Source organism: Coenobita brevimanus, chromosome 104, assembly GCF_032717465.1.
Source record: "Coenobita brevimanus isolate Jiangsu-jjx chromosome 104, ASM3271746v2, whole genome shotgun sequence".
Lineage (NCBI taxonomy): Eukaryota > Metazoa > Arthropoda > Malacostraca > Decapoda > Coenobitidae > Coenobita > Coenobita brevimanus.
In genome coordinates, this window is record NC_137057.1 from 45,888,747 (window position 1) to 45,911,975 (window position 23,229).

Below are 23,229 nucleotides of genomic sequence, written 5' to 3' on the forward strand. Positions count from 1 at the left end.
TTTCCCTGAAGTGTCAGTCATCATGGGGGTAAGTAATACATACTTATATGCCAGATTAACACTAACTCCATTTGCTGCACGAAGTATGCACTTGGTAACCAATTATCGTATGTTACAATATTTGCTGAAGGTGTATGACATTACCCACCACCTTTTATGTATGTAGGCTACTCTGTATACTTTTACAGTATCCAGTTCATTAACCATTCACTGTCAATTTGGGTAATAATTATCAAGACAGGGGACCACCGTGGTTGCAATGTTATCAGCTTTTAGTAAAGCCCTTGCAGATTTTTTTCATTATGTTATGGGAGTGCATTTTCAAGACATGGCTTTTAAATAAATTCTTATTACAATATGAAGACAATAATGCACTTTTCAAATGTCATAGTGGAATGATTTGTTGGCAGGATTGTTTGGTATTTTTAAGAGGATGTAGGCCTAGTGGTCTTTTTTAAATTAAAATATGATGAGTCATGCAGTATTTCCAAATTTTCCTTGTAAATTAATTGTTCATGATCTTTCATAATTTTTTTTTTCTACAGTAATTAGCATCTATTGTGAGCTTTTTAAAAATGTTTGTTTTAAAGTGTTGGTTAGTGGTAGGTGGTGGTGACCATCATCCACTCACTTGATGTAGTGATGCTTACTTCTTCCTTCACCATTATAATTATTTTTCTGTGTCTGCCCTCCTGTCTTCCTATGCCTCCCATCCTTCCTGTCACATTTTATTACACTTTTTCCCTCCTCAGGTGGTATTACATTGAGTGACAAGCCCAATAATTATTTTTGACCTCCAATTCCCCAGGACCCTATCTTCCTTTCAGGCCAGTCTGCACATATTACATACCCGTTGGACTACAGTCTCCCTCATGCTTCAGCATTTCACCACACACTCCATCAATTTCTGGAGCTATTCCCATTTTGACTTTTAACATTGCCTCCACATCTTCCATCCTACTGATCTCTTCCTTCCTTCTGACCTCCCTACTCCTCCCAGCCATTACCCAGCCACGTATCCTCGCATTAATTTCGTTCTGTTCAACAATTCCTTAAAGTGTTCTCTCCATCTGTTCACTTTTTCTCCCTTGTCTACTGTCAGTCTACCATTTTTATCTTTCACTCCTCTACCAACTTGTTTATCACCCTGTCAAACTCTCATTACCTTCCAGAACATTTTCTTACATTCCGTCCACTTTACACTCAAATTCTTCTAGATTCTTTATCCACTCTCTTCCTGCTCTCTCTCTTACTAATCATTTCGCATCTCTCTTCCTTTCTACATAAAACTCTCTCTTCCTTCTCTCAGCTTCCTCAATGCCTCTGCTTCCCATCAACCCAATATATGCTTTCTTCTTTGTGCCACAGCGTGTCACACCTCTTCATTCTGTAATAACAAATGAAACTTAGCAAATTAATCACACCGTCCTAGCTGGGATTCAGTCCCTGGCCCCTGTGCTCCAAATGTGCACATGTTACCACTGAGCCAATTAAAGGATCCCCCTTTGCCAGCAGGCATCGTGGGCATTTATAGGCCCTATTACATCCCTCTTTTCTCCCCTTGGTGATTAATTTGGTGAGTTTCAAAATGGTAGCGTGGCATTGGAGGCCACCATTTGGGACGCTGCAGATGACACTGAACAGCTCATCCCTGGGATGTAAGGACAAGGATGCTGTCAGCTGACCAAGGAACAACAACAGATTGCCAACCAAGTCTCGCCTCACATCCCACACCGCTGCCAACCAATGTAACAACCGAAATGACTCTTAAATTAATCACACTGTCCTTGCCGGGATTCAGTCCCTGGACAGTGTGCTCCAAATATGCACACATTGCCACTGAGCCAAACAGAGGATACCCCACTTTGCCTGCAGGCAATGCGGGCATTTATAGACCCCATTACACTCCTCCATGCTGTTCCTTGCACTCCTTTTCATTTTCTCCTCACCCTACACATCACCTCACATGCAGCACAGATTTCTTCTGTGAATATGTTTCACGCCCTTCCACCTCCCCCATCTGCTCCAAATCATATTTACCCAGTCGCTTCTCCACTTCTCTCCTGTATTCTACCTTTTTTCCATCCTCTTGCAACCTTTCTACCCTCCTTGTTTGGATTACTTCCTCCTGTCCTTCCCTCCTCCTATTCCTCCATTGCACTTGAACCTTGACTGTCTGGTGGTCAGAAAGTCCATTCCCCCAACCTCTGTATGATCTTGTATCTACTGCTTATCTTCTTATTCTGTCATCCACACACACATAATCAGTCATTGCCTTCCATTCATTCAGTTAACCACCTGCCCATCTCATCACTCGCCACATATACTTGTGGATCATTTTGTGCCTAAAGAGGATATTGGCTATCACCAGTCCTCTCCCTGGCTATCCACTAGAGCACTGCCATTCTCATCCACATCTGCAGGCATGCTCCACTCACCAACTACTCCATTCACTTTCACATTCCCTACTTTTCCATTCATATCTCCTATCAAAATCACTCTCAGTCCTCTCAAACTTTTCCATGCATGCATCCACATTTCCCAGAACTCTTATTTCACTGCTTGCACGATCTAACTTAGGACATACACACTCACAATCGCCCACATTTGTATTCCTCAGCCTTACCCACATGATCCTTGAACCAATTGATCCATACTCTTTTATATTCTCCTTCCATCTCTTGCACACAACAATACATATACTGTCTTTTTGCACCCTTATTTTTACCTACTCCTGCACATATACCCCATCCATACCCGGTACTCCCTCTTTCTAACACTCTCACCTCTTCATTTAGTCTTAGTCAATCCACATATGTCCACTTTTGCATCCTCAAACACCTGGACATGCTCTCACTCTTACACCTCATTATTCGCACCCCTTAAATTCCATAATGCAATTTGTACCATGTTCTTTGTCCATTCCTTGGTTGTCACCTGTTTATCTGTCCAGATCTGAGGCCTCTTGTGTGTACCTGGTTGTTGAGGGCACTAACCTTCAGACAACCCACTTGTTGACACATAGGGAACACATGTTGGTTGGTTATAAGGTTACCACCCAAGGTATTAAATGATTTCCTGGTTTTGTATATATATATATATATATATATATATACACACTCTTGCATCCTTTACACATCTTCGCATCCTTTCATCCACATACACATAATCAATCATTGCCTTTCTTTCATTCAGTTCACCACCCACCCTTCTCATCACTTGCCATGTATACCTGTGGATCATTTTATGCCTGAAGAGGGTATTGGCTATCACCAACCCCCTCCCAGCCCAAATGTCCACTAACGCACTCCCATTCTCATCTATCTCAGCAGGCACACCCCACTCACCAACTATTCCATCCACCTTCACATTCCCAACTTTACCATTCATATCACCAATCAAAAACACTCTCTCATTCCTTCCAAACTTTTCCATGCACACTTCTACATTTGTCCAGAACTCTTCTCTCACTCTTCTAGCATGATCTTGCGTTGGTGCATACACACACACAATCGCCCACATTTGTATTCCAACTTTCAACTTTACCCACACAATCCTTGACCCAACTGATCCATACTGTCTTATGCTCTTCTTCCATCTTTTACTCAGAACTATACATACTCCTTCCTTTGCCCTCTCATTCTCACCTACTCCTGCACATATACCCCATCCATACTCCCATTCTCTCACACTGTCTCCTCTCCATTTTGTTTCAGTTATTCCACATACATCCACTTTCGCACCCTCAAGCACCTGGACAATCTCTCTCTCTTTCACCTCATCATTCGCTCCCCTTACATTCCAAGTTCCAGTTACCATGTCATTTGTCCAGTCCTTGGTCATTATCGTTTGGTCAGTCCTTGTCCGAGGCTTATTGTTTGTCTTTTTAGTTAGTTGTTTTCCGGGGAGGGGCACTAACCCTCCGCCAACCCTTTTAGTCGCCTTTTACGACAAGCAGGGATACTGGGGGAGTATTCTTGAAAAACCCCTCTATCCCCAGGGGTATATATATATATATATATATATATATATATGGTGGATATGTTATGTGCTGGAGATGGGGCTGGAACTGGTTCTGCAGCTAATGTAAAAGGGTAACTAGAGGAAGTTCAGGGAGCTGTTGCCTCTCCTAACACTGTGGGGTCCTCCATGCTAAGGGATCCTTATTTGCAGCATGTGTTAAGAGTGTAATACTGTATGGTAATGAGACCTGGCAGTAAAGGAAGAGGACATTCATATCTCAAATGTACAAAAATGACAATGATTATATGGATTTGTAGTGTGTTCCTGAATGCGAGGCCTGGTTGGGCTAGGATTGTGATTGAGAAGTTGAGAGGAAGGATGGGACTTCAGTCTGTTGGTGTTGTGATGAGGAGGGGTAGATTGAAATGGTTTGGTCGTGTTGAGGGGGGTGAAAGATAACAGTTGGGTGTGGAAAGGGAGAGGTGTGAACATCGAGGATAGGGTTCCAGTAGGTGGGCCAAAAAAGACACAGGATGAAGTTATAGAGTATGACCCCAGGGATAAGGGACTGAATAGGGAGGCTGCCAGAGATCGAGCAGCATGGAGAGCCACTATTAGTGACCAAGGTTGACACATGGCAGCATGTTGGAGGCTTTATAAATGATGTATTATAGGACATCCATGCATTGCTCAGTATTAAGTGTTACAAATGAGGAAGTAAAGGAGCATTGTGGTGTTGATGTAGGTGTGATTGATGGTGTTAAGAGAAATGCTTTTGAGTTGGCTTGGCCATGTGGAGGGGATGGAGAATGGGAGACTGACCAGCGGTGCATATTTGAGTTAGATGGATGAGGAAACCAAGGATGAGATAAAGGTATGGAGTTGAGAGATATATGAGAGAAAGGGTGTTTGTTGAAGGAAAGGCAGTTGAATGGCAGAGGACAGAGCAGTGTGAAGGCAGTTTGTTTATGGCTACCCCTTATGGGAATAACGTGTCTGGCAATAGATAGATACCATTGCCTACTAAGTGTTATTTTCTGAATTTTTTGTGATGCTCTTGTCATTGTATCAGTTGCTGTACAGTGAATTAGCTGCATATAAAAATATCTAACATGGCCATTTTTCCACAGGATGATCAGGAAAAGTTCACCCAACAGCTGAAGGAGACAAAAGTGTTGATTAAGATTCCAGAGATTGTGAGTAACTGAGTTTATCTTGTGTGTATTTACTTAGTTTTATTTACCTATGTTCTGGAGAGGTGTAATAGGCTAACTGAAATGAATCTTAACAGATTAATCACTAGTCTGGCCAAGCTTTGATCTCTGGCCGACATGCCCCAAATATGCACACGTCACCACTGAGCCAAGCAGAGGATTCCTTTTTTGCCTACAGGCAATGCAGGCATTTATATAGGCCCCATTTCATCCCTCTTTTCTCCTTTTGGTAATTAATTTGGTGAGTTTCAAACACAGTAGTGTAGCAGTGGAGGCTACCATTGGGGATGCTGGAGATCACACCAAACAGCTCATCCCTGGGATGTAAGGACATATGCTGTCAGCTAACCAAGGAACAACATCAAATTGCCAACCAGTCTTTGCCCCACATCCCACACTGCTGCCAACCAATGTAACAACCGAAATTTTTTCATTCATTCATTGCCAGATGCCATGTATCCCAAACGGGGTGACCAAAGGCTTAGAGTTAATTGTTTTACAGGGAGGGGCACTAATCCTCCACCAACCCCACTTGACACATAGGGAGAACGCCAACGGCCATACCACGTTGAGTACACCGCTTCCTGTCCGATCAGCGAAGTTAAGCAACGTTGGGTCTGGTTAGTACTTGGTTGGGTGACCGCCTGGGAACACCAGATGCTGTTGGCATAACGTTCTCCCTACAACCGAAATGAAACTGCAAATTAATCACACTGTCCTGGCCGGGTTTTAATCCCCGGCCCCTGTGCTCCAAATGTGCACATGTTACCACAGTCAAACAGAGGATCCCCCACTTTGCCTGCGGGCAACGCGGGCATTTATAGATCCCATTACAGAGGGATGCCTTCGTGTGGTGGCATTGATATGACTAGGTGGCTTCACTGCCTGGTTATACAGATATCCTTCCCATATCCCCCCAAAAGAGGATGATGAACTGCAGGAGAGACAAAGTTCAGCTTTAGCCTGCAGTCCATTGGGATCACATTTCAGATGAACCTAGGGTGACAACTGCTAGTGCTACAGTATTTACCTTTTGCAGTATATAGAATTTGAGTTAAGTTTGTGTTTTCTTTTCCCATATCCATTTTTATCTAATGTATTTTTTAACATGCTGATGTTCTTTGGTCACACCACCTACCCTTCAACACTGTTTCCAACATCTGTATTTTTCTGCTTCTGGCTGAGACACAAATTTAAATATGTGTGCATCTTCTCTTTCTCAGTTTAAATTCAGGTTCTTTTGTCATGCCATCATCTTTCACAAAAAGATTCTGTCTATTCACCTTTTCCAGTCTCCTTATTCCTTAAACATCATCATCAAATATTCTCTCTCTCTCTCTCTCTCTCTCTCTCTCTCTTGCTTTCTCACACACACACACACACACACACACACAGTAGGACGTGCGACATCGGCGCTCCGTACCGAATCAACACGACCAGTGGCATTACCTAAATTAGTATCTTTGCATGAGTCAAGCTCTGTACTAGGTTAGACTAAATGATTTTTCATTATTAAAAGGAAAAAAAATAATAAGTTTAAACAAGACTTGTTCAAACAGGAATGAAAAACAAGACGAAAGAATAATGCTGAGTCATCTGAGGTTTGTTTAGACTACAACAACATGGGGATTGTAAGTATATACTTTGCACTTTTAGTATTGCAAAATGGATACATACTTTAGTAAAGCAAATTTGGAAAAGAAAAGAGATAAAAGTAAAAAGCAAAATGATGATTTCTACCAAGAACTGGTTGAAGTGGAGACTCACAATAGACTGGTTGAACGTGTAAACAAACTAGAAATGGCTTTCAAAAATGAAATTGATGAAATAAAGAAGCAGATGTACTTGCAAAAGGAAGAAATAGAAAAACTAGGAAGGGAGGCCAATAAGAAAGACCCAACCATCAGTGAACTAACATTGGAATTGAGTACACTTAGGAAGAAAATTAGTGAAATGGCAAGTACAGTAGTCAATCACGAGAGTGTTATGGAAGATTTAAAAAATGACACAGAGACAATTAGGCAAGTAAGCAGTCTTATTGACCAGAGCAGTGATATTGAGGAGAAGATAACACAGGTGAATGAAGCTGTGCAAAGCTACAAAAATGATGTGGAAACCACGTATGCTGAAATGGTGAAAGTAAAGAAAGACTTAGAAACAAGGGTGGAGGAAAAAAGCATTAAAAAGGAAGTGAAAAGAATAATCCAAAACAATCCAAAGTTAGTCAGAGATTCAGTAGATATAAACAAAGCTATAGTAATCACTGGTATAGAAGAGGAAGATCTAAAAAACAAGATCACAAGAGACAAAAAGGAGATGGCTAATGTAATGAGCTTACTGAAGGAAGTATCAGAGGAAATCTGTAGTAAAGACATAGAGGAACACAAAAGGTTAGGGAAGTATGAGAAAAGCAAGACAAGACCTCTAAAGGTGACCTTCCAGAGTGTAAACACTGTGGAAGAGATACTAAAAAATGCAAAGAATCTTATGGAAAAAGAGGAGTTCAAAAATGTATGGATAAAAAGATGCCTAACACAAGAGGAACTGGAATTACTGAAAGAGAAAAGGGAGGAAGCAAAAACAAAAAATGAGGGAAGATCGGAAGAGGAGAAGAAGAAGTTTTTTTTACAAAGTAATAAGATAACAGGTACGAAAGTGGTACACAAACAGGATGGAAGAAAAAGGAGGAAGGTAGTAGAGCCATGTCATGACAAGTATATAAACAAGATGATAAAGTTGATGTACTCAAATGTGGATGGAATGGTATCTAAATTACTAGAGATGAATGATTATGTCAGAGAAAATGAACCACAAATAATATGCCTAACTGAAACAAAATTAACACCAAGGATATCCAATGACATACTAAACTTAGAGGAATACAATATATGGAGAAGAGACAGAAATTTAAAAAAAGGAGGAGGAATTATAATATTAACTAAGAAAAATCTAAAAGTCAATGAAATAAAACTGGATATACCATCACAAGTAGAACTGATTGCAGTAGAGATCAACACATCTGAAGGTAAGGTAATTGTTGCCAATTTGTACATGCCACCCAGATCAAACACATGGGAAAGAGAGGAATATGAGGACCTGGCAGAGAGTACAATTCAGAGTTTAAGATCATTGCTACATAAAATGGAAGAGAAATCAGAAAGAATTATACTAACTGGGGATTTCAATACAAATATAAATTGGAATACTCTAGATATAATTAGCCAAGAAAGCTGTTGGGACCAAAAGCTCCTGGATCTCGTACAAGAGTTCTTCCTAAAGCAACATGTGAGGGAAACCACCAGAAAAAGAGGACTTGATGTACCTTCAGTGCTAGCTCTAATATTTACCAGGCAAGAAAATGATACTGACAGTTTAATATATCACCCTTCACTCGGCAAAAGCGATCATGCAGTACTAAATTATAACTTCAGGATAGCATATGACATAGTAAACAGCAATGACAGTTATAAAAAGAGCCTAAACTATAAAAAGGGAAATTATCAAGACCTAAAGAAGTATTTCTTAGAAGTTGATTGGGAAAATGAGCTTAGAGGACAAGATTTAAATGCTGTATATAAAAAATTCTGTGAATTTTATGAAATAGGAGTCCAGAAGTACATCCCACAGCACAAAGAAGCAGATAAGAAAATACAGAAATGGTTCAATACAAAATGTAAAAAATCAAAAGAAAGAAGAGATTTGTTGTGGAATAGATACAGAAGACGTAATAGTGAAAGGGCGTATAATAATAACAAACAGGCAAGAAACGATTATTCAAGAATAAGGAGGGAAGCCCAAAAACAGTTTGAGGAGGATATAATAAATAAAAGTAGTGATCAACCAAAGCTGTTGTACAACTATATCAGAAGCAAAACCAAAGTAAAAGATATAATACAATCCATTACGGATGAGGGAATCACTTATACACAAGAGAAGGATATTTGTGAAGCACTAAATAAGAATTTCCAATTAGTTTTTACAGAAGAAAAAAATTTTGAGAGGGACTATGTGGAACATGCATGTCCACACATACTACCAGATATGCAAATAGCAGAAAAAGTAATACAGGATGAGTTAAGTAGATTAGACAGAGGAAAAGCAAGTGGTCCTGATGAAATTTCATGTTGGGTGTTACGAGAATGTGCAAAGGAGTTAAGTAAACCATTATTTTTAATTTTCAAGAAATCTTTGAGTCCAGGTAAACTACCTGATATTTGGAAAAAAACAAATATTGTCCCCTTATTCAAGAAAGGAAATAGACAAAATCCACTCAACTACCGACCAGTATCACTGACCAGTGTTGTAAGCAAGGTATTAGAAAAGCTTATAAGAAAAGCTTGGGTAAACCATCTAGAAGAACACAGCATGATAACAGAAAGACAGTTTGGTTTCAGAAAAGGAAAATCATGTGTTACTAATCTGTTGAGCTACTATGACAGAGTAACAAACACAATACAGGAAAGGGAAGGATGGGTGGACAGTATGTATTTAGATTTCAAGAAAGCTTTTGACACAGTACCACACCAAAGACTTTTATGGAAACTGTACCATCAAGGAGGAATTTGAGGCAGATTGTTTTGTTGGATGCAAGACTTTCTCATAAAAAGAGAAATGAGAACAGTACTAAGAGGAAACTACTCATCATGGAAAGAAGTGACTAGTGGAGTACCACAGGGTTCAGTGCTGGCACCAATCATGTTTTTAGTGTATATAAATGATATAAACAGTAACACTGGAAATGAGAGCTATCTGAATATGTTTGCAGATGATGCAAAAATACAAAGGAGAATTATTAACACAGACTCTTGTAAAGAGCTACAAGAAGAATTAAATAAACTTCATGAATGGAGTAGTACATGGCAAATGGAATTCAATGTGGACAAGTGTCATGTAATCAAGTTTGGTAAAAGTGGAAAAAGACCTGATTGGGATTATAAGCTAGGAAATAAAACCCTATACACATCAGAAAGAGAGAAAGACCTAGGTGTGATTATCAATAACAGACTATCTCCGGCTGACCACATCAGCGAGAAGGTACGGAACATGTATACACTGCTTTCAAATATGAGAATAGCATTCACATACATAAATGAAGACATGCTAAGAAGGATAATAACATCATTCATTAGACCAACCCTGGAATATGCATCAGTAGTCTGGAGTCCTCATCTCAAAAAGCACATAGACAAGATTGAAAAAAAGTTCAAAGGGCCGCTACAAGATGGATACCAAGCTTAAGGGACCTAAGTTATGAAGAAAGACTAAATAAACTGAATCTACCAACATTACAGGAGCGAAGGAAAAGAGGTGACATGATAATGCTATATAAGTGCATATCAGGGAAGGAGAAAATAGACATAAATGATTACTTAACACTTGGAGAAGCATCAGCAAGAGGACACTGCAAAAAACTGCATAAGAAGAGAGGTGATAAAGACGTAAGGAAATTCAGTTTCCCAAACAGAGCAATTGATCAATGGAATGCACTACCGAATGAAATAGTGTGTGCCAAAACAATTCACAAATTTAAGGATATGTACGATAAATATGGTTTAAGACACGGGACAGTACGAGCTTGACTCATTCCTGTGAAGATACAATTAGGTAAGAACAATTAGGTAAGAACACACACACACACACACACACACACACACACACACACACACACACACACACACACACACACACACACACAGCCTAGTGTTGTTAATTCAGCTCTTGCCTTCCCAACAGATCATCAGCGTTTGTGCATTTGCCATTACAGCCGGCTTCTATACGTCTTTTTCCTTCTTTGTGATGTGCGAGACGGGAGACAAGAATTTTACAGTGACTGAGAGAATTACGTTTCCTTTCAAGTTAGTTTTTCTTTGTTTTCTCATAAATTTTCATGGAGCTTACATTTTCTGATTAGTGTGTTACAGGATAATGATGGTGATGATGATGATGATGGGCAGTGGTGGTGGTGATGATTGTGATGGAGATGGTAAAGGTTATGATAATGATGATAGGCAATGGTGTTGGTGATGATTGTGATGACATTGGTAAAGGTGATGATGGTGGTGGTGGTGTTGGTTGTAGTGGTGTAGGTGGTGGTGTTACTGATGATGATGATGGTGGTGGTGGTGGTTTTGTTAGCGGCTTCTAACCAATGTTGAACCTTTTCTTTGGAATGACAACTTTCTTTTTTATATTTTTGTTAGTAAAAAAAGTGGAAAAAAAAAAAAAAAAAAAAATGTGGAGATGGGTAGACATGTGAGGTAGAGTCAGGCTTCCTGGGGCTAGAATAGTGAATGAATTGGTGTGTGGCCCATCTCACAGGGCATGCCCTTGATAAGTTTTCCCTCTGTCATGATTTCTCTGCCCTTATTTCCTGAACCCTACCTTATCCCTTCCTAAAGTGTGTTTGGGGGGGGAGGTGGGGAGAGAGAATTCTGGGTAATGATGAGGATTGATGATGATATCTTGACTTTGGGGATTTTTTTTTTTTTTTTTTTTTTTTTTTTTAATACAAATGATGTTATTCAGCTTTCAGAGATTCATTTTGCTTGGTAGAGGATAGATATAGCCTTCATTAGCCCTTCCACTAGTACAGACCCATTCCAAGTGGTGTTAAATTGTCTGGTGGTAGCAAGAAAAAAAGCAAAAATATGTCCTTAGGGGTCCCTGGTGGTCTAGTGGGTTAAGGTGCTTCAGTCTGATGGGGCATGCAAGGGTTTATTGCTCACATAATGCCATTCAGGGCCAAGGCATCGTTCACCATTGCCCTCATTGTTGAGACTGAGTAACCTGCCCCTGAGCCTCTACGCTCCTATTTATGTGGAGCAAATGGAACTTAATGGATGAATGGATTGAAGGGGTTATTGTAGGAAGAGCTTATTTGGGGTAAAATGGAAATGATGATGGATGGGCTGAAGAGGTTACTAATGCAAGGAATTTGTGTGGGGCAAAATGTAACTGGATGATGGATGGATGGATTGAAGTGGTTACTATAGGAAGAACCTCTGGAACTCAAGACTGCATGCACACTAAATGCTTGCTGGCAGGTGCAGGAGTATTCCATCATGTCAGTTCGTACAGGTGGCCTCACATGACACAGGCAGGTGTAGGTGAGAATTTCTGTGGGTAATAGCTGTGCAGAATTCCCACCCACACCAGCAAACATTTGATCTGAATGCAGCCTAACTTGTTATTGCTGATATCAGAACATTCAAAGTTGTACATCCATAGTGATTTTTTTGTAATTACAGTACTAGCTTCATTCTGAATTTTTCACTCATATTGTAGAAGGATTTTCAGAATATGGAGAAGTTGGGGGACACCAACCCTACCAGACAATCCCAGGTTTGCATTTGCAGTTTCCCATCTCTTAGGAGGACTGCCAAGTTAGGCAAACAGGCTCCACCTGCTCTGTTGGATGGCTGTTGTCATGGAAGCTCATCAGTCTTGTGACAGGTCTTGTTTTTGTCGTGCTTGGTGTCGAGCCACTCACCTCACAGGGCAAGACCAGTGAGGTCACTAGTTTAGTTGCAAATAGCCCCACCACGACATAGGTAGTAGTGGATTACATGGTACTTATAGCAGATCAGTAGACCTGACCCAGCTCTGTGTAATAGGTTAGTGTGAAACTATGTGTAGAATGTTTTTGACCTATTAGGTGGAGCCAGGATTTTGAGGGCTTGAATGGTGAGTGAATGGGAGAGTGACACATTCCATTGGGCAAACTTTGGTTAGTATTTCATTCCATGATTTTTCTTCTGGCTGTCTGGACCCAACCTCACCCAGTTTGGGTTGGGAAAATTGTGGATGATGATGATAATGATGGTGGTGATGATGATGATAATGTTGCTAGGGTACATGTATTCTGACTTGAAGGTCCCATGCCTCTTTCACATCAGTTGATGATCAGATGGTGAGATTAGAGAACTTACTTGACAAGAAACCAAGGAGACTTATTCTTCACTTGGTTAAGGCTTGTTACTCGTGCTTTTTGTGCAGACCTAATATCAAAGTTGTGGGAATGTCTCAGTTTCATTAAGTGAAAATAAACCAGCTTTAGTTCTCCCACGTTCCTTGACTGAGTAACTAATTAGAAAAGAGTTCAGTCATGACTTGATTTATGATTGAGTTACGTCAAGTAAGAGCCGATCGTATACCAATAAATCGTAACTCAGTGTCAATTTAACATGGGTTCAATGGGGGTATGTTGGGTTAAAAAAGAAGTTTCAAAAGAAGTGATCCTATGTCTCCATAAGGATTACCCAATGGATTAATAGCCAATTCTTGTATAGTTTACTTTGGAGTTCATCAGAAAGAAGAATGTCGTAATAGATGATATAGCAAGAGCTGTGCTGATGAATTTGATGACTTTTGTGATGGTCATGATGATATTTTCCCCTTTTCTTCCAGCATAGCGGTAGTAGTAGTAGTAATAGTAGTAGTAACAGTAGTAGTAGTAGTATTTACAACCCTAGGCTCATCTAGCTGTGAACCCACTGGACTGCAGGAAGTAGACACTGAAGTCCACCATCCTCCTTTGGGTTGGTGTGGTGGGGGGAAGAGTTGAGGGAGGTTTTTGCATCTGGGCAGATCCTCTATCTGATTGCATTAGTGTTGGTGCAGGAAGGCATCTCTCTCCAGCACCCTCTTCCAGCATAGACTTAATAAATACGCATTATAGTTTATGTGAGTGGAATGATGACTGTAGTATTGCTATAGTTACCTTAAGTTGACCCAGGTTATCATTCTTTTTGTAGCTTATTTAATGTAACTTAGTGCCAGAAAAAGCAATAGTGCAGCTCTACATACTTTTCACAGCAGTTCTTCATGACTGGCACCATATTTCATTGTTAATCTTTTGATACAACTTAGCATTCAAGTTGGAGAGAGTGCAGTGTTGGGTAGAGTTAAAGTAAAAATAGTAGAATTATTTTGGTAACCAGGGTTAACATGATTGAATTCAAGTGATTTTAAACAGTAGTTTAAAACATGCTTTAAGTCATCAATTTTTGACATTAAATGTATCATAAATGTCAAAAATACGCAACTTCACAAGCAGATTTATTTATTTACTCATTCATATCTCATGGTGGCATAGTTTTGCAGGGCAAATTGATCAAGATGCACTAAACACAGCACAACAGCTGCATACTGCTATAGCCTCTTCAGCAAGGGTTAAGCAAACCTTTTCAGCATTTGGTCTTGTCCATACAAATGTGCAAAATGTTTGTGGAAATGAAAAGGCAGGAAAGTTGGTTACTATTTTCAAACATCTAAACCAATGAAATTAGTAAAGTACAGTGATGTATGTAATGAACTGAAGAGAGTTCATTGTAATACATAAACATAGCAGTTATTATTGTATAGTTACTGGAAAAATGAAGGCTCTGATAAAATAATTACAAAATGTATCAAGAATTAAGAAAAATTTACAGTACCCTATGTTTAGTGTTTATTTCTTTCTATTTAAATTCTTCAGGAATATCGACAGGTAATATTATTTTATAAGTTTAAAATTATTTTTGTTTCAAAAGTGAATGGGAAATTATACTATATTATAACAAATGTGGCAGTACTATACAGTATATTAATTTACTTGATTATTTCTTAATCAGTCACGAATAATATCTTATTTCATTATCTTCTAAGGAGCAGCCAATAGAACTAATGAATGTAGTAATTCTCTCATTTCTCCCTGTCAGATTGTGGTGAATTCGAGGTCTTATAAAACTCAGTATATTTTAGTTTTATTTGTCCTTATCTGACATTTATACTGTAGCTGTGGTATTGTGGGACAGCTTGAAATAGAGCTTTATGTACTGGTAAATTTTCATGGTTTTTCAAATGTATTTGATTTGATTTTTATTTTTGTAAATTTGTGACATTTATGACATTTATGACATTAATTATATTTATGACATGATTTAAATCACTGTCTCGTCATGAATCGTTTATGACACAATTTTTTCCAACCTTGTTGCTAACTAGTGTACTGTATTGTACTAGTACTAGGAACTTGATAACTTTTATGTTACAGTAATTACAGCACACCCATTATCTAATGGAGTTACAGTATTGAAAGTGGACTGGATAACAATTTAATGGATACAGGGATGATTACTGGTATAACAAATGTTCGCTGGGGTTGTGTTTGAGACCAAGGGGCACAAAAGAAAAAAAAAATTACTCCCCAGGAAGGTTCCTAGACCTCCTTTAATGCCCTATCTGACTGCGGTACAGCACTTTTCTTTACTGTATCGCCTCTTGGTACGGTAGAATAATAGGAGAGGTGGAGTATAAGTTAGTATGATAGAATAATAGGAGAGGTGGGGCAGAAATAAGACAATAAAGTCCCAAAACTAGCCTAGAGTAACCAATATTCAATGGTGCCTGGTTCTAGCTGAGCCATCATGGGTACCCCCCTGAGGATGGGGGAGTGGTGGTGTTCCTTGGTAATCACTCACCATCATCAGGAATGCTCACATCAGGTGAGGGAGAGTGGTTTGGAGAGACAGGGGGAGTCGAGTCAGATGAGTCTTGGGTGAGTGTTGTGGGAGTGGATGCATGGGTGATCAACTCATGAAGGGCTAGGGTTGTCTTTACTACTTGTTGAAGGCCTTGGTTTAGAGGAGGTGGTAATGCTGGGCTGCTTGGTATCCCTCCTCTTCCCCGGCCCATTTGTTCAAGGGGGTGGCGAGAGATAAGGGGTTTACACAGAAACATCAGAATGGGTTTCTGCACATGTAATAGCTGGTGGCCATCTTCGCTGCGACAGGTGATGGTCAGCTTGTGTGTGTGTCGGAGCACACGGCAGGCTTTTCATCTGCCACCTTCATGGGTATATAAATAGTCCTAACTTGTTTCACATCATTATTGTAAATTATCAGTTACTGTACCGGAAGATTGGATAATGGGGGTCTGCGGTATTTTCCCTCCTTTCCTTCCAGCTTAAACTTGTGCAGTACAGTTCCTGGGAGGGAAATTTTGATGATAATACCGATGAAATTTGATTAGATGGCTGTAGCAGTGTTTTCCTCCTCTCCTTCAAGCTTAAACTCAGTATTCCTGCAGTACAGTTCCTGTGACTTGAATTCTGATGATAATGCAGTATTAGTAGATGGGTGGCTACCATCAGCCATGGGAGGTACTACCATGACAATGAAATGTGGCTACAAGGTTGATAACTAGCCACACAGACATCACGCTTAGGCAGGAAGCATTAGCCACAAATGTAGCCACTTAGTGGTCTTTCTTCCAAGTGACTTTACTGTACATACATTAAAAGTCCAAACCGAAACTCACATTGTTACAAATCTTATTAAACATCTGATTATTTTTTTCAGCAGCTACAAGCAACTGTTGTGAAGTAATTAGCTGGTTTTGGCATTTTTTTAAGGTTATAGTACATAGAAAACATCAGCTGTACCGTGGCCAATCCCAGTTTGGGGACTTCTTGAGAGGAAACATGGTGCCATTTGTAGATTAGAATAATACTGATAAATTTTATGATTGTTTTGATGGCTACAACATTCTGATTGTTTTGATGACTACAACATTCTTTTCTCTCCCTCCAGCTTAAGCTCAATAAACACGCGATACAATTCCTGTGAGGGGAATGTTGACACTGTCCATGTCAATGGCAATTTCTCTTTGGAGGCCGTGTTCTTTGTGGTGGTTGGTATCCTTGCAGTGGTGTATTCCATCGCAGCGCTGGTCCTCTACTGTTTCTTCAGTGATGTCTACAACAGAATTCGGATAATCGCCATTGTGGTATGTGGCACAAGAGTTTTATTTTCAACCTGTGTTGTGGTGCAAGAAATTTTGCTTTATTTTTTTGCCGTCAACCAAGGGTAACCATAAGGTAAGGTGTAAACATTGTGACCTTCCAGTTTCAGCCCAAAGGAAAGTAACCTCAGACCGTATCACACATTATTTTATTCTAAAATAATAGTAGCTATCATCAGTATGATATGTAGACAATGGATATGATACTGTGTGAATGTTCCACTCCAAGACAAGATTATGTGACTTACCGATTGCCTTTAGTTGATTCAGGAAGTGGTGTGGTATAATTTTGCCACATGAGTGCTTCACTAAGGCTAAGATGGTGGTAGGTGGAGGTGCCCATCATCCACTCACAATGTAGTGCCACTTACTGCTTTCTTGTCTAGCATTCTTTTTCTGTCTTTCCTCCTCTTTTCCTACTTTCCCATCTTTCCTGACATTATTTATTACTCTTTTTTCCACTTCAGGTTGCTTTACACTGGATGACAAACAGAATGATTTCTTGTAACTCAGGAAACCATTTACAATGCAATGTGGTAACCATATAACCAAATACTGTAGTAGGGTGATGTGGAGCATACTATGGTACCTTTGTTAACTGGATGGAGATGCAAATGCAGCATCCACCCAGGAACCAGACATCAACACTGATCCTATGCCTCACTGTGAAGTGCTGTCAGCCACATGGGAACATTGGTTCATTGCATGGGACAGCCTTGCAGGGGCTTGTGATTGCATATGGTTGATGGGTGTGCTCAATCAGACACACTGGAGTAGCACAGGTTAAGAGTGTTTCATTTTGGCTAATACTTTGTTTTCTTCTTCATTAAGAACTTTGGCTTTGTACACAAAAGACAGAATTAAAATACTGGCAGTATATGAATTAAATTAGAAAAAAAACGACTTCAAGGGATAGGTTAGGGCTACTGTATATCCATGTTTTCCAGGTATATGCTACTTTTAGGTTTGTAAATCTTCATTTAGGAGGAATTTTTGTAATTATGCCAAAGTTCAGGATTTCTGCTTTTATCATTTTCATCTCTGGAAAAATGCCATAAAATGTGTTGTAGGTCTGTGAAAGAAAAATAGCTCAAGACTGTAAGCTGAGAGAGAGAGAGAGAGAATCCTTCATTCAGGTCACTTTTGGTTTTTGTGAGGTAGCTATGAACAGTACCACCAAATTAGTACCTTAGGGCAAGAATGTATAGCTGTTTTTTTCCTTTCGCTGCACACCAATTTTTAATATAGAGCACCAAGATAAATTAAAAGCATATTACTGTACCTATAAGGCTTCTATTTTTCTGCAAGGTTAGGTTTGTTTACAATACTTATTTCTTAGCACATTAAAAAACTATGTGTGACAGCAACAAAACAACATAGCACTGGAGTGTGTATTTGGGGAAGAATGTGAAAGTATTCATATACAGTACCTTTATATTGTGTATAACATATTATCCTGCATTTGTCCTCAAAAGATGACTGATTCAAGGCAACACTGTGCTGGAATGTGTCAGGCAAGGTGGATGGAGGCATGCACAGGGGTGTCTTTAAGATGTGGTAGCCCTGGATTAGATATGTGTGAATTGGGTTGTACTCAATCTCTATGTATCAAACATGGTTGAATCTAAGTAAACCCAACTTTGTCTGATTTGGTAGTCATAATCTTGATCCCTACAAGAAAATTCTTAATTGTAGAAGCCACATTTCAACAGTAAAATAATACAAGAAAACACTGAAAACTTTACTGATGATAGTAGGGTCTTGGTTAGAAGAAAAAACTCTAAAGCACCATAGTATAAAAGCATCCACTGAAAGTTTCAGTAGGTCTGAACCACTGTTTATTAATAAGCTGTTATTTTTCTCTTTATTCTCACCAAAATGTCAGTATTGAAATAGTTTCAGCCTCCCAATTATTTTGTGTAATTCACCGGGTCTGTCAGGATCACTTTGATGGTCGTGATCGTCAGCTTTTACCCTCCCGGAAGGGAGCTGAGAGCTCATATAGTCCAATCTAAGGGCAAGGCTGTGACCTTCACACATGCACACACCCGTTCCCTTGCTCTAGGGGAACAGTAACCACCCACTTCGTCAGTGAAACTTTTCGCAACCTGAGCGAGGCACGAACTCACGTCCACCAGTTGGCAAGCGAGAGCGTTACCACTGCACCAGCGAGCGGTGTGTGTGTGTGTGTGTGTGTGTGTGTGTGTGTGTGTGTGTGTGTGTGCATTTACAGTGTTTATCCTTTATCCCATTCTTAGGGTGGAAAAAGAGGTAATGATATTGATGATGATGATACTGTATATTTCTCTCATAATATACTGCTTTCAGGACCTTGTTTTTCACATCATCCTGGTGGTGTTGTTGCTGGCAGGAAGCATCACTTGGACCATTGGTTTATCCAGCATGATTTCAGCCACTGCACTGTCACTCATTATTGGTGAAAACGAGGATTTGTGCCGTGGCAATGAATGTATCCCCCAGAAAGAGGCATTGTACGTTGGACTCATCATTTCCGTTGTGAGTATCTGTTTGTGGTAGGTAGTGTGTAGTGCTGTCTGCAGATGAATCTACATCAAATAACAAGCCAAATCTTTGGTGGTAACAATAAATTGTAAACTCGTAATTCCAGCGGGCCTTGACAGAAGGCAGGGGTGGCAGTAATTAAGCCCCCACTCTCTACAGTACTGTATATCTACCAGATATTTATTTATTGGTAAAAATACAGAGCCTTTGAGGGTCCAGTACCTACCCATGGTTGAGGAAAAATGGACAGGATTGTATGGCCTTGTGGAATGTAAAAGGCATTAATGTGGAATGTAAAAGAATGGAAGAGGTGAATTTGCTTAAGAGTGTTATAGGTATGCTGTGATGGCATTGTGTGAATCAAAGATGAAACGGTGTGAAGTGGAGGAGTGGCAGGATGTGAGAAGTGTAAGGTTGAGTATGAATGCATATGGAAGATGTAAGAGTTGCACTTTTATTGAGTCATGAATAGCAAATGGGAATGGCAGATTTTAAGTACAAGTATGTCAGTTCAATGTGCTTAAGTTTCAAGTCCCAGTTTGAGAAGGTGAAAATGACAGTGACTGTTGTGTATGCAGTATGCACCCTGTGATGATAGGGGAAAGGCAACAGAAGACTGTTCCTGTGACCAACTGGATGGAGTTATAGGACAGATGCCCAGGAGTTAATGAGTTTTTGTAATGGGTGACTTAACAGGAGAGTTGACAATGGTCCTGTGAATGACGTATTGGGTTGTTTTGGAGTACCATAGGAGAATGATAATGGAAGGTGAGTGAAGGACATGTATTTGGAAAGGGGATCAGGCATTAGTGCACAATGATACACCCAACCATTCATGGTACAGAGAGACTGGAGAGAGTGTTAATACTTTGACCATGACCTAGCATTTCTCAGTCATTCCCCTGAACACGGCCTAAGTCTCTAAAAATTGGAAGTGCTAATTATAACTTTGTTGCTACTTTTCTGATAGGAAGTGACCATGAAGTTCCCATTTTTTACTGTGATAATGGTAAAAAATGCACCTTTCTTTGAGAAAATCATCATTTTCTGAGAAAAAATGGGAAAATAATTAATTTTTGTTATTGTCTGCAGCCGCTCTTTGCAGGATTAGGGCATCGGGCTATAGATAGATAGTCTGATTTTGCATCTTGACATCTCTGGTCCCACCCACTCTTTTCAGGCTTAGTTACTCATTTCTCCAACAGATGGCAGAATATCCTAGGCTGGCTTGCAGCTCAGATTCAAGGGAATACAGCTTTCTTACATGGTACACAGAAAATTTTTTTCTTTGGCTGTGGACTGTAGTTGCCTGATGCGTCATGAAGGATAATTAGTAGGGTGACCACAGTTGCCTCATGTGGCCAGAGGGAGCTTGATTATTAATTTGCTTGTAGAGAGAAAATTGCTTGGGTTGTTGATGCAATGATGGTAAGAAAATAATGTGGAGATTTATCTGATCACATGGTTCTGTTATGGCTGTGTTGGATAGAGCAGAAACTAAGTGAGATTTTTTTTTGTTTTTTTAATAACACAAGAGAGGAAGGAAAAACAAACAAAGAAAATAATCCATAAACCAGATTACTAGTTTCCTCCATTCTTAAAGAATCTGTAACAATTGGACCTCAACAGCTGTAGGTTGAAGTTTGGTGGGAAACAACTGAGGGGAAGTGAGTACCAAAGAGATGCAGCTCGAGAATAAAAGATATCTGATAGTTGGAAGTTTTGCAATATGGCTGTGTGACTTTCCAGTCATGAGCACTGATGAAGGTGATGATTCCATTTCTTTTATGGCTGTTTCCTGTCAGGAGGCTCCAAGGATAGAGGAAAAGGTGTCTTCAGATGATGATGATGTTTATGGTCATGATGATAGGGAAGGCAATTATTGGTGGTGGTGGTTCCGTATGATTGTCTCCTGTCGGGATTCCCAGGAAGGATCAAAAAATGTCTTGGGTGATGATGATGATGATGATTCTGTTGTTGTTGTTGGTTTGACTGAACACTCACCTTTCACGTTATTCATGCTACTGTCAGGCAGCTTTATTTGACTTGGTAATGACTCCTTACATAGAAGGAATTAATCAACCCAGTCAATTCGGAATCTCTCCTGAGCTGAATAAAATAATTGGGAGTCAGCAAGAATGAATTATTGAAACTATTCTTGAACTGATTTTTTTTTTTCTTTATGGAAGATGACTACTCCTACAGCCTGAATAGTAAGTTGTGGTTGCATGAAATTCCAAAAGCCATAGATATCAGGTGGGAATAAGTGTAATTGGTTAAGTGTACTCTTGACCATCGGCTGAGCAGAAATGGGGTTAGAGATCTTTTTCAGGTTAGAACAGACATAATTATCTACATCAGTCTGCTTCACTTGGACAATACTGGAGTTCCTCATTTGAAGGAATGTGTATGTTGTAAGAGTGAGGTGGAAGAGACAGACTTGTGGTATGAGGAAAGGTATTACAATGAAGGTTTATTGCATTGATTGTGAATTGTATTTGGTGTTGGTAGGTACCAAGAGAAACGTGGTGGTGCTGTACGTGATGACGACCATCCTCCCTCACTTGATGTACCTCTGCTTACTTCTCCCTTCACCTTTGTCAGTCATTTTCTGTTTCTGCCTTCCTGTCTCCTATTTCTCCCATTCTCTCTGTCACTTTTATTACCCTTCACTTCAGGTGACTGTAGACTGAGTGACAAGCCCAGTGGTTTCCTGTAACCCAGGAAACCATTTACTATGCTGGTTGGTAAACATATAACCAAATAATGGGATGAAGTGAAGCTGACTATGTTGCCTCTGTTACCTGGGTGGAGAGGAGCAAATGCAGTGTCCATCCAGGAACGAAACCATCACACCTTGCTGTGGTAAGGTGCTGCCAACCACAAGGGAACATAGGTTCACTACATGAGATGGCCTTGCATGAGTGATTGCTTGTCTGTGGTTGATGCTTGGTCAGATAGTCCAGGGGTACTCAACATCAACAACCAAGAGAAACAAGGGTAAGGATGATGATGATGTTGATGATGAGATACCAAGAGAAACAAGAGTGGTGATGATGATGATGATGGTGACAAACTTTTCCATACAGGTTTTTGGTTTTGTGAACATGTTGCTTTGGCTGAGCAACATAGGGATCCTGAGTTGGAGAATGCACTACCTCAAGGACAAGTTTGTGGTTGGAACCAGTTCTGGAGCTGAGCCCTCAGGACCAGAGTAAGGTGAAGTGTTTATTTTGGCAACTATAAAAAAAAGAGTGGAGTATTATATTGGCAAGGGAGAAGGAAAGGGATGAGTGCTTGAAAGAGAAGATGTTTGAGGATAAATAGAGTAATATATTGGTGATATAGAGGGAAGAGGATCAGGAGTGTTTGAAAGAGCAAAAGATGTTTGAGCATAAAGCAGATATAAAACAAGAGAGTGAAGTAGTATAATGATGAGGGAGAAGGAAAAGGATGAGTGTTTTAAACCACTGGTGATAAGTGTGGTGGTGGATTTGGCTGAGGTGAACATCAGCCTGTTGTCTTCCACCCAAGTCTACAGTGTTGAGGTAGTCCTGTTGCAGTATGCAGGCTGTGTGTGTGATGTGATGTGTGGTTGTTAAGGTGATTTCATCTTCATGTGAGGCAGTGTTTGTTGGGAATTGGTTGGGATGTGGGAATATCATGCATGTATAGGTTGAAGATTGTGGGTGAGAGAACAGACCCCTGTGGAACTTCATTGAGGAAGTTTCATGTTCTTGATGACTTG

At 39.9% G+C, this 23,229-nt stretch overlaps 1 protein-coding gene and 1 non-coding gene across 2 annotated transcripts; both read left to right on the forward strand.

The window, feature by feature from the left end:
* The first annotated feature begins 1,588 nt into the window (after nucleotides 1–1,588).
* LOC145416097 (synaptophysin-like) lies at nucleotides 1,589–22,708 on the forward strand. The gene is made up of 6 exons (XM_080285189.1): nucleotides 1,589–1,675; nucleotides 5,094–5,159; nucleotides 10,911–11,032; nucleotides 16,748–16,943; nucleotides 19,287–19,475; nucleotides 22,571–22,708. The coding sequence occupies exons 1-6, from the start codon at nucleotides 1,589–1,591 to the stop codon at nucleotides 22,697–22,699; spliced, it is 789 nt and encodes a 262-aa protein (XP_080141315.1). The 3' UTR covers nucleotides 22,700–22,708.
* LOC145416161 (5S ribosomal RNA) lies at nucleotides 5,728–5,846 on the forward strand. Its single transcript, XR_013900207.1, has one exon. It is a non-coding gene; the product is annotated as a 5S ribosomal RNA (ribosomal RNA).
* Nucleotides 22,709–23,229: the final 521 nt, after the last annotated feature.